The sequence below is a fragment of the Brassica napus genome, chromosome C3 (genome assembly GCF_020379485.1).
Source record: "Brassica napus cultivar Da-Ae chromosome C3, Da-Ae, whole genome shotgun sequence".
In the NCBI taxonomy this organism is placed as follows: Eukaryota; Viridiplantae; Streptophyta; class Magnoliopsida; order Brassicales; family Brassicaceae; genus Brassica; species Brassica napus.
The window spans coordinates 37,711,437-37,724,416 of record NC_063446.1 but is presented as its reverse complement, the minus strand read 5'-3'; the positions used below and the strand labels follow the sequence as shown (position 1 = coordinate 37,724,416).

The window sequence follows — 12,980 nt, the reverse complement described above, 5'->3', positions numbered from 1 at the left end:
TGTTAGATCTTGGACCCTTGTTGAAATTCGGTCTTCTCCTTGGCTAAACTTGGTATGTCCACCAGAATGTTGTATAATCTTCCTTTCCGCCTCTAACACAGTCTCAACATTAACAGCTTTTTCCACCAGATCCGATAAGCTGCTAAAGTTGCTTCCAACTAAACGACTTCCAAGCTCCGGCTTCAATCCGTACATAAAGTTACGGATCATAGTTGCTTCATGTTAACGCCCATCAAAAACATGTCACCTCAACCTTGTGAACTCAGATTCGTAACTCCTCACTGGCCTATCTCCTTGAACAAGGTTCATGAATTGGCGCTCCAACCGATGCTTTGCTTCTGGAGGAAAATACTTCCTCTCAAACTCTCCCTTGAACGATTCCCATGATGTGATGGTGTGTCCACGCTGCCTGTCTATACTGTCCCACCATCCTGTTGCGTCGCCTTCCAAATAGTACACCGCGATCTTCTTCTGATACTCCTCCGGACACTCCATAGCCTCGAAGTTCTTCTCCATCATAGTAATCCACTTGCCGGCTTCAATAGGATCGGATCCTCCTTTGAACTTGTAGGATCCAATGTTCTTCATGGTAGATAATATCTTGGAAACTTCAGGGGGTTGAGTACGCCTGCCTTGGTTACCAAGTGCCTCGGTCATCACGTCATGTAAAAGCTTCAGGGTGTTTTCCGCTCCTTGATCTTGTGGTCCTTCAGTGGCACGGTTCTGATATGGCCTTGGGTGTGATTGAACGGATTGATCATGTTGATGTCTCCGGTCCCAATTATGACTTGGGCCAATGCTCGCCAAACTGTCTTTCCTCACTCTAGTCCTGTTACCGTACACAGGAAAAGATCTTGTTCTCTGCAGAGGGGTCCTATCGTGTCCAAACATCTCACTGATGCCATTTCCATCCTCCTGATCTGATCTGTAACCCAATTCTCCGCATGTCCAATCCATACCCTCTCCCCATATCCAACCTCGTCCATCATCACCTGTCCCGCGATTAGCCATCTGCACACAATCAAAAGGGTAAGTCATATTCCTACTACGGGAAGCGGCTGGTTTCCTAATCATCTTTTTGCGACTCCTTTGACTCGATAAAATCATTAAAAAGCACTTGTGTCACGCATGGACGAAACCATGCTCTGATACCACCTATGTAACGCCCCCGAACCGTTCTAGGCATAAGTCAAACCACCGGCCAACAATCAAACAAGAACATGACCGACGGGCCGACCGTCTACCAAGGATCGGGAGCGCTACATGACGGGTTAACGGCCGATCCGGCCAAGGTCACAAAAAGTGCAATTCGTAACTAGGCCAGTCCGCCCGCTAACACGTCCCGTTAGACCAAAGCCTAAGGCTTCTCAACCCGTACCCCAATCTGACATTGTGTTAGCTTGGACAAGCTAATATCAGAAACAACAAGGCATTTACACAAAACATCGCTTTATTTATCTTATATAATATCTGGTTTTCAACACACAAAATATTACACAAGTAGTGGCATGCCAAGAAAGCGAAAATACATACTTATAGCCTGAAAGCGTCTTAAGCAAAAAAGATGCAAATCTACACCAGCCAGCCTAACCTCCCGCGACCTCTACAAGCTCGTTACTGGTCACCTGAAACAACAACGAGTGAGGAGTGAGTAATCTAGCATTACTCAGCGAGTTACAATCCCCAACTAACAAATACAACCCCTCGCTATCCCACCCCAAACAATCTAAAGCGAGAAGTTCACCTAACAACACAATTCAATAACAATAAGCAATATCAGAAATACGCAGCGGTAAACGATAGCAAGATAACTAGCATTATGCTAATTACAAGCTCATCACCAAACTCAAACTCGACTTATACCAGGGTCCAATAACCCGAAACACGATATAATATATATAACAAACTCGGGCCCTGGTGACGTTATGTTCCTCCTTCACTATCGGCAATATCCTATCTTCCTACCACGAAGGCCAGAAGAAGGAACTTTCAACCGACCGCGGCCCACAGTCCTTCGGGTCACCGCGCGACAGCCCACAGTCCTTCGGGTCACTGCCACATTACACCGTCGTGTAATCACTCAGCCATAGGCCATGACCCCGTCTATCTGAGTCTTCCCGATCCAGCGAATAAGGGGTTTCCTTGAACCCGCCGGGTACGAGGCTGAAGGAACACTAACTCACCCCAATATGCCTAGCAATGTGGGTTACACAAATGCTGTCGGCCAATATATGATTAATACTAAACCCGGTAAAAATAACACAAGGAACCTAGTATTAATCGCAAATTAACACAACCAATCATATTCCAGAATACCTAACTATCCACAACTTAGCGATATCATCTAAGCATTCCGCATTCGCTAACTAACTAATCAACCTAACCATTAGCATGCTACTACGGTTCTCAATCAATAACAAGCATGCCATCAACTCAATCAACATAACCTCAATTATTCAAACCGTTACCCAGTTAGACCTGACTTCCTGCCATGATCCAACTTCCAAGTAACGGGACCCTGCACGAAAACAACTCAGCAATCAATCGATTATAACTCACAGTTTTTGGTTGACCGTGGCCTTGACCCCAAACCCGACTTCTGCGATCCGAACCCTTTCTTGACCTTCTCAAGTAGACCCACGTCCAGACGGGTCTTGAACTGGTCTCCACTATATCTGATCTCCCTTCACTTGAACATAACCTTCTTCAGGTGCTGACTCAAAATCGGCAGAATAACAGTTCTCGAAAACTGCCTAAATCGCTCGAAAACTATCGAAACTCGATCTTTCTTTCTTTGCTTTCTCTCTCACGTTTTGAACTGAATTTCAAGTGTTCTGAATGTGTTCAAATGAGAGGGGTTCGTGGGCTATTTATAGGAAACAACAACCAATCAGGAACAAGCCGTGTGGCAGCCCGTGTGTCGCTTTGCATGGCTCCGGACGCATGCGCGGCGACACCTCGTGCTCCACATGGCTGGCTGCATGTCTCAGTCTCATGCAGGATGACACACCCACGTCCAGATGGCCAGCTGCATGACTGAAGTGCATGCAGGTCGACACACCATCTCACACATGGCTGGCCGCATGCTTCGGTTGCATGCATCGCAACACCTCGTGCTTGGCCGTTCCACCTCGTGCTCCACATGTCTACTTGCATGTACAGGTTGCATATACTGCAACACCTCCTGCTTCCCTTGACACAGACACTGACAGGAGCTTGTCACCACGTCCTGAACACACACACATCTAGCCACCTCGAGCTTCTCGGTCAATTGTCCGATATCGGCCTTCCAGTGAATTTTTCGTCCTGCGATCACTCCCAATATTTTTCGACGCCCGTTCTGATGATCTGATTATTTTTAATAAGCTCCAAATGAATCCTGACTTGATGGAAAATATTTCCCGAGTTTCCGGCTTCTTTGAAAAATTCCATAATACCGAAATTAGGGTTTTTTGCCCAATTTCCGATCTTCCTGTTGTGCTTCCAAAAATGTCATGCTTCAAACGTCCTTTAAGTAAATATACCACATTGTCTAACCATTGTCTAGTGGGATACTTGACTCATGGTTCAGACAAAAACAATTTGATCGTCCGCGACTCGACCACCCAAAAGATACTCGACCTTTTTTTTTTTTTTTTTAATGGGTTTCTTCACTACTAATTTCTGAAATCAATCTCCAAGTAATCGATATGTTTCTGGAATTCTTATGAATTTATTTAGAGAATGATTTTTAATGGTATATACTTGAGGAAGAGCTTATCAAAACTCATTTAAACTTCTAGATACACGAGGAGACGTAGAACTTCATGCAAAAGGATGTCACAATTATCTCATGATTACGTTATAGGAACATGTTTTATGGGAGTATTAAATTATTTTCTGGATATAGTGTAACAAAAAGAGTGTATACTTGTCACGAGAGTCATATCATAGAAGTAGAACTCACCTTCCTTTTCTTCATCTTTAATTTAGAATACTTCCAAAAAGTAAATGGGTCCTGAAAAGTACCATTATGATTTATGAAAAGAGGAGAAAATCAAAGAAGAAAGAAAGATGCCTTGATATATATTACAGTGACCTTCCTCTTCTTAACCTTTACCATCTTTGTTTGACAATTGTCTTTCTCCTCAAAATCCTCAAAAAGTTGTTTTTAATGGATCATTCAATTTTAGTCAATCTTGTAGTTGTATGTATTATCATCTATATGATATGAATCCTGGATGAGTTTCACAGATCCTTGAATACAATATTGAGCAGAAATATATATATAAATAAAAATTTACAAATATCAATTCAACAACAAATATCTTTAAAAGGCTAAAAAGTTCTCCTAGTTCAGCATGTCCTAACTACAAAATAATTGCAAACCACAGTATCTAATATTTAACTACTCCCTCGGTTCTTAAACGTAAGATGTTTTGGGTAGTACACACTTATTAAGAAAATTATTTTTTACATAGAAATTATCATTAAAATTATAAACTAAAAACTACTCAACCAATTACAAAATAGAACTATTAAATTTGATTGGCTACACAGTTTTTGATAAATTTAAAGTTACCTAAAAAGATGAGAACATCTTATATAGTGGAACATAAAGATTATTCTAAACATCTTATATTTCAGAACAGAGGGAGTATTCGTAACACAAATGTTATGGTTATTATTGAAAGTTTAGGACAAAACAAACTAAAAAGAACCCTAGGCTTTATTGAGCAAAAAAAGATAGGATGTGTTAGCGTAAATGTCATGTCAAAAATATATATATATATATATATATATATATATATTATTTTTTTGATAAACTCTATCGACTGATCCGGTCGGCTTCGGGAGGAACACACTTAGTGTTACAGAGTGAACTGGCTACCACACTGTCTGATCTGAGTTTGGAATACCTTCCGACTAATGTCAGGGGTAAACCGATCATCTGTTACGATCCACCATGTGAACAACTTGGACCGAAGCCCAAGCCAAGACTGGCCAAGTGATGATAATTTGGTTCATAGAGGGAATCGAATCCATGACTGATGTGGATACACACTAAACCCTAAAAAATTGCCGCTAGATTACCACCGTTTGGTTATGTCATGTCGTATATATGCATGGTAAATTGGCAATGACATTATAAGAAGCTCAATAATACACATATTTTAAGGGGTTTATTACTTTTTATGGGGAAATTGAAAAAGAAGGAATGGGCTATGCTGGAAGACCAATTTATGTTTCCTACTATTGTTGTTGAAATATACACTGTTTTTTTTTCTTTGTTTTTATTACCCTTAGCTTCAAAGTTCAAACTTCATTTTACTTTTCCATAAATAAAGATATTTTATCCATGACGATACATATTTTATTCCACAAAAGCATATAAACAGAGTGAATAATACCTCAATAATTTGAAGACTTTACGTTTTCCAAGTGCTTTGACTTTTAACCCTTAATTAACCATCACAAGTCAAGTCAACTTGTTTTTGTTTCTCTAGAAGCCTTTTTTTTAGAACTCCTCTAGAAGCCTTTTGCTCATATATAAGCTTGCAAATAACCAATTTAAAGTTACAACTCATTGCATGCTTACTCGTTTATGAGTATTATTAATAATAGGTTAGCACGATGTTAAGGAACTATATTCAATCGTATTTCACTTGTTTTGAAAGAAACTAAATTACTAAACAATACACCCAATTTAACCAATATTTATTGTACATAAAAGATTGGAGAAAAAACACTGTTAACCACATACGTTTATACAATAAGGCCCAAAGATTGTGACGCCACATAATAAGAGGTAGTGAGTTTTCTTGTTCCTTAATCTCAGCTGCCGTGGAAAATAAGTGTTAATAGTAAATTCATTATTGAATTTATAATTGCTAGATTTATAACATCCCTATCAAATCTTTGATTAAATTTTGATTTCGGGTCCATTGAACAGGCGTCACAAGGCTCAATATTAATACTGCATGATTGCTAAGTGGCTGCATGTTTAAATGAATTAACAAACCCTTTTATCAATTCATTATTGTACCCTAAGTTTGAAATTTTGTCATCTTATAATCCCTTTAATTAAACAAAAAAAATTGTTGTGAGATTGATAGACCATGCATATATCAAACATGACCCAGAAAACTATTAATGTCCATAAACATGATAGTGGTAAATTTTCTCCGAGGGTTGGCAAAATTTTGTTCACCAACCATAACCGAATTCACTCTCACAAAATTCAATATCTATACCTTTCTTTCATCTCTTTTGGTACATATCATTAACTCCTATCCTTTTCAAAAGGGTAATATTAAATAGCAAGTGATTCAACATCCACCAATTGTGATTCTATGATTGGTAATGCTTTTTGGACAGTATGGAATTGAATATTTATCTTGGATATTTTGATATACTGCGGATATGTCTATTCGTTTTTATCCAGGACATGAACGTTTATTCGATTGGCGAATACTAGATGCTATTGCTACTCTTTTGTTAAATTATTCATGCTTTGTTTTGATCTTTAATTTGATCTAAAAAATATGTATGTTAATGATTTTTTTAATTGGCATAATTAACAATGACGATGGCCTATCCGTTATCAAACTATCAGAATATACTCTCTTTTTTTGAAAAAAACTATCACAATATACTTCAGTTAGACGATACATAAAAAAATCAAAATAGTAGTCTTCTCATGTTTCAGTTAGCAATTCAATCAGCCTTAACTAATAAAGCGAATATCTGTCTGGAAATTCGGGATCGTAAATGGGTTCGAGTAGTATATATATACTGATATTGACCAGTGAGATATTGTTCAATAGGATTTTTTGTGTATATAAATGAATTATAAATTCTTAGTTAATTCACACATTTCCATCACCAAACATTCGAAGTATTTGTCTCTAGCTATCTCGACAACATATAATACAATCATATGTACTATACTACAAAATCAATTACTAGCCAATACATTGACTGTATATTTACGTACGTAGTACATACAAGTCTAATTCAGTCATTTATTGGTTCAAAGTTTGAATTATTGAATTATTTCATTATTATTGATGACCATATTTTGTCTTTCTTTCTTTTTGGCATCGACCAGGTCTTATCACATGCATGCAATAAAAGTACACATAACCGGTCTTTCTTTCCTATTCGTAAGTTGTCATGCAAGTTGGGCTTCAAGCTTTTGTGAAATCATATGTAATAAGTTAAATAATGCCAAAAAAGGTGTAACAATGCATACACATAATACATATATACATAAAATAATCCATTTCACTACATTATAATAATTGATTAAAAGTATTTGCAATGTTGTAGCCATTACTATACATTTTTTTTGCCAAATGATTTACTATTTTATATTAGATAAGTAAATCATACTCCTTAAGGACCTAAACTGCGGATCAGATATTATAAGAGATTAGACAATATTAGTATTCTCGCTAGGAACGAAATTCTATAGCGTCCAGTATCATAAAATAATAATAATTATTATGCGTATAAAATTACTAGAAATAGAACCATGATGGCGGAATTAAAAAAAATTAACAGACACTGGAAGTAATAAACAGTGATAAGACAACGATTAATTTTAACATAAAGCTGTAGTAGCCTATATAGGATACATTTCCGAGTTCTGTATAATATATCTATTTTTAGACAATAGAATAAAAAAATGATTATAAACTGATAATTTAATGCAACTCATGAAATCATACTACAAAATACATTCTATATATATCCATCTTATTATTTCAACTTAGCAAATTCATTAATTTTTTTTTTTTAAATAGATCATCCATATTAATGGAATGTAATACAATATTATCAAGTTATATGATCGCAGCCTCGAATCGAGAATTAAGGGAGGGAGGATTTGGGGGAAGAGGGAGTATGAGACAAAGAGTCAAAGGGTGGGGGCGGCTAAGAAAACATTATCATTTATGGTGTTTACATGTTACACATATATAGGCATGGACGTTCCGGTATCCGTTAGCATTCAGATCGAGTTTTTCGGATTTCGTTTTTTTTTTATAACACCTCCTAGGTTCCATTCTAATAAATTTGCAAGTACGAGTCGGGTTCGGATATAACACATCGGGTTCGGATCGGTTTTGTATCATATCATAGAATCCATAAAGTAATCATATATCATTCGGACTCGGGTTATATTGGATCGGTTCGGATATACCGAAATAAAATCTAAAATTTAAAAGTAAAACATAAAAAATAGATATTTATTTATATATAATTAAGTATTTAAGGTAGTTATTTAAATTTTAAATACTTATTGCTAGATAACATATCAAAATAAATATGAAATTAAATATTTGAAATATATATTTTCATATAATTATATTGTATATTATTTTGGACATTCGGATCGGTTTCTTCGGATATCTTTTCGGATTTTTTGGTTTTTTCGGTTTTTCGGGTTACCCGTTTGGGTTTGGTTAATAACACTTCAAGTTCGGATATGTTTTATACCACCTTATAAGATCCATTCGAATATTTTTTACATTTCGGACCGGATACGGATCGGGTTTTTCGGTTCGGGTTCGGTTATGATTTCGGGTTACGGATATTATGCCCCGGCCTACACATATATATGGGGATAATTAGGAAAATTATCTTAAAACAAAATATATTTCGTAATTAAATTAATAATAATATTGAATCGATCTAGATGCTGATGTAGAAGCAAAGACAAAGGAGAAAAACACTAGTCTCCTCCTTCTTTGTTATTTCTAAATCCTACTAATATTATATCACATAATTTATTTCATCAAAATTTTCAATTCCATAAAGTAACTTTTGATTCATTTTTGTTTGTTTTAATTCCTACTTTTGACATCTTCATCACATGAAGGACTATCTCCTCCAGCTATTATATACTCTCTCTCTTCTTTTTATTTTCTTCATTCACATATACTTTTCTCCATTACACACATTTCCATGTATCTATATATAAGAATCTCACACACACGCAATCACACACCACCCTCCTCCTTCTCCTCATCAGCATAACTGAGAAAGAGAGAAAGATACAACAAGAATAACGAATCAAGAAGATGGGAAGAGCACCGTGTTGTGACAAGGCTAACGTGAAGAAAGGGCCTTGGTCTCCTGAAGAAGACGCAAAACTCAAAGATTACATCGAGAATAATGGCACAGGAGGCAACTGGATCGCGTTGCCTCAGAAGATTGGTATATACCTAAATTTACTTCTAATTTAAAATCTGCAGAAAAAAATCAATTAGTTTGAGACGGCTTGTATAATCTATAGTAAACAGAATTTTCCTGTGTATATTTGTGCGTTGATATATATTATATGTGCATGATATAGGTCTAAGAAGATGTGGGAAGAGCTGCAGACTAAGGTGGCTCAACTATTTGAGACCAAACATCAAACATGGTGGCTTCTCTGAGGAAGAGGACAACATCATTTGTAATCTCTATGTTACCATTGGTAGCAGGTACTAAATGTTATGTACTTATAGGTCAATATCATTATTTAATACACTAGTCTTGAATTAGATCAGAGCTATTATGTTTATACATGTTCAATAATTTTTTTTATTTTTAAAGGTGGTCTATAATTGCTGCACAATTGCCTGGAAGAACAGACAATGATATCAAGAACTATTGGAACACGAGGCTGAAGAAGAAGCTTCTTAACAAACAAAGAAAAGAGTACCAAGAAGCTCGGATGAAGCAAGAGATGGTGATGATAAAGCGACAAGAACAAGGACAAGGCCAAAGTAATGCTAGTAAGGATCTTTATTTGAACAACATGTTTGGATCATCACCATGGCCATTACTACCTCAGCTTCCCTCTCCTCACCATCAAGTACCTCTTGTCATGATGGAACCAACAAGCTGCAATTACTATCAAATGACACCGTCTTGCAACTTCGAACAAAAGTCACTGATCACACTCAAGAACATGGTCAAGACTGAAGAAGAACCGGAGAGAACAAACCCTGATCATCATCACCCTGAAGATTCTATCACAAACCCTTTTGATTTCTCCTTCTCTCAGCTTTTGTTAGATCCTAATTACTACCTGGAGTCAGTAGGAGGAGAAGGAGAGCTTGCGATCACGAGTAGCAGCACCAACTCTCCATTACCAAACACAAGTGCTGATCACCATCAACAACAACAAGAGATTCTTCAATGGTTTGGGAGTAGTAATTTTCAGACAGAAGCAGTCAATGATATGTTCTTAAACAACAACGACATAGCAAATCTTGAGACCAACGAGAACACAAAATTCTATGGAAACTTGCCAGTGGCCGGAGCCGCAGCAGCTTTAGCCGGAGGAACGACGAGTACATCGGCGGATCAAAGCACAATAAGTTGGGAGGACATAACCTCTCTTGTCAATTCCGATGATGCAAGTTACTTCAATGGGCCAAATCATATGTAACTTAAAAAATATATATATTTTTACTAATATATAGAGGGGGGGTTTTTTTTGTATAAATGTGTGTTCTAAGGGAGTGGTAAAAAACATATGGATTTAGATTAATATTCATGAAGACATTTGTTTATTTTAGTTTCGAGTCAGCTTTATTCACGACCAATATATATGATCTTTTGAGTTTTTATGATTATTGCTTTTATAAATGTAAGATATATTCTACCTTTTACCTTCTTACTTTTTCCCCTTAATTCATTAGGTCATTTAGATTTTTTTTTAAAGATCTTTACAGATTACAATACATTTGACACATAAAAAAAGAAGGAAACAACTATGAATCTACTTTATCAAAAAAAAAAAAAACAACTATGAATCTAAAATAGAGAGCCTAAAAGAGGATTGTCTTTTAAACGCACCAACATCGATCATCACTCATTATAAAAAGTTCATATTTTAAGTGTTAAAACTTTTAATTATCACACATATACGACAAGTTCTTTTATATATTAAACCGTAATTGTTAGGTGCCTATAGTATTAATGGAGAATCCAAGGATGATTTTCTTCCATGTTTCCTCCTATTCAACTCCACTCGTGTCTATGTATATGCATCGTTGGCCCGGAAGGGATCAGGTATCCGGATCCGAATCCTTATCCGGATCCGAATCCTTATCCGGCGGATCTATAATTTTACTATCCTTATCTAGATCCGGGGTTTTTGGATATCCAGGTGTCGGATATCTTTCTAAAAATTGTAATATCCGGCAGATATCCGGAACGGATTTGGATCCTTAAAATAAATAAAAATAATAATATTAATACATATAAAATATTAACAATAATTTAAAAATAAAAAATATATAATGTTTTTAATTATTTCTATGTATAATATTACAAAATTTACATATACTATTATAAAAATGAAAATATATTAAATAAAATTAGTTTTTATATATAGATATTACTATTTTAAAAATAGTTATAATAAAACTTACGGAAATGAAAATATATTAAATAAAATTAGTTTTTATATATAGATATTACTATTTTAAAAATAGTTATTAATAAAACTTACGGATCCGGATATCCGGACTAAGAAATCAAGATATCCGGATCCGGATCCGGCTTTGACGGATCCAACATTTTACTATCCGGATCTGGATTCGGTCCCTCCTGATATCCGGATTTTCGGATCGGATCCAGATCGAATCTCGGATTGAATCCGGATCTCAGATAAAAATCTCAGGCCTATATACATTCATGAATTATGATACATTTGTCATTTTATAACAGTGAAAACATTTATGACAGTCAAATTTTGCCAGATCAGGTCATACAAAACGACCAACCAATTTTTCTTATTTTGTATAGTTAACTCACGAATGACTTTCGAATACTTTCAACACTTGAATATCGTTACTGAGATATTTGGCATTTTAATCTTTTTTGGTGTAAATGTTAAAAATGGCATTTTAATCTCTCACCAAGCAGCTATGTCTGTAAATGCACACGTTTGTATGCGCACCTTATATATACGTGGTTCAGTAATTATATGCATATCTATTCTATTAAAATAACAGTGTGACCCATTAATAAAAGTATGGTGCAACTATTATTTTTTTTATCTTTATCATTATTTAGAATATTATTTATTATGATTTATGCCATTAGACCTATATTTAAATTACCAATTGAAAAGACCTAAAAAGATGTAAAACAAAAAATATACCCGCCCTTAAAAAAGGGCGGGTCAGAATCTAGTATCTATTCTATTAAAATAGCAGTGTGACCCATTGATAAAAGTATGGTCCAACTATTATTTTTTTTATCTTTATCATTATTTAGAATATTATTTCTTATGATTTATGCCATTAGACCTATATTTAAATTACCAATTGAAAAGACTTAAAAAGATGTAAAACAAAAAATATATCCGCTCTTAAAAAAGGGCGGGTCAGAATCTAGTAATTCATTAAAAAGAAAGAATGCACCTACATGGACACGTACATGGTCGGATCTATATGGCTTTGTCTAATCGAGATACTCCGACAAACACTCGAATACACATGAGTGTGTATGCACAACTATATATGTTAGTTTTCTTACATAATTAGTATTTTAATCATTTGATCGTAAAGAACCATTAATGCTAACAGTTATTAATATATATATATATATATTTATATGCAGTATATATGAAATGGTTCCTTTTTATACTGTTAAAAATGAATGAATAAATAAATACCTAACAAAATGAAGAAGAACTGTCTTACCAATTCAACGGAAGTGTGCGTATAGATTCGAAACTCTCTTTCTCTTTCTCTCTCTCTAGTCAGTTTGGTTTTGAAGATCACAGAATCAAATGATGTCATCCAAATTTCTCTTTCTGTGAGTTTGGCACATATCTTTTTTTGATAATCCAGTATCCGACCACTTTGCGTGATCGACTAGCCCACCGGGCCGAAGGCCAAGCCATTACAGGATTTTTAAGCGTCCACTTAAGAGTCCCTGGTTACGCGAAGTGGTCTGGAGGGCGAGAGGCAGCCCATGTAAATACCCTTCGT

The 12,980-nt window shown here is 35.5% G+C and overlaps 1 protein-coding gene across 1 annotated transcript; it reads left to right on the top strand.

The window, feature by feature from the left end:
- Positions 1-8,531: 8,531 nt before the first annotated feature.
- LOC106351922 (transcription factor RAX3-like) lies at positions 8,532-10,604 on the top strand. The gene is made up of 3 exons (XM_013791637.3): positions 8,532-9,201; positions 9,341-9,470; positions 9,583-10,604. The coding sequence occupies exons 1-3, from the start codon at positions 9,066-9,068 to the stop codon at positions 10,421-10,423; spliced, it is 1,107 nt and encodes a 368-aa protein (XP_013647091.2). The 5' UTR covers positions 8,532-9,065; the 3' UTR covers positions 10,424-10,604.
- Positions 10,605-12,980: the final 2,376 nt, after the last annotated feature.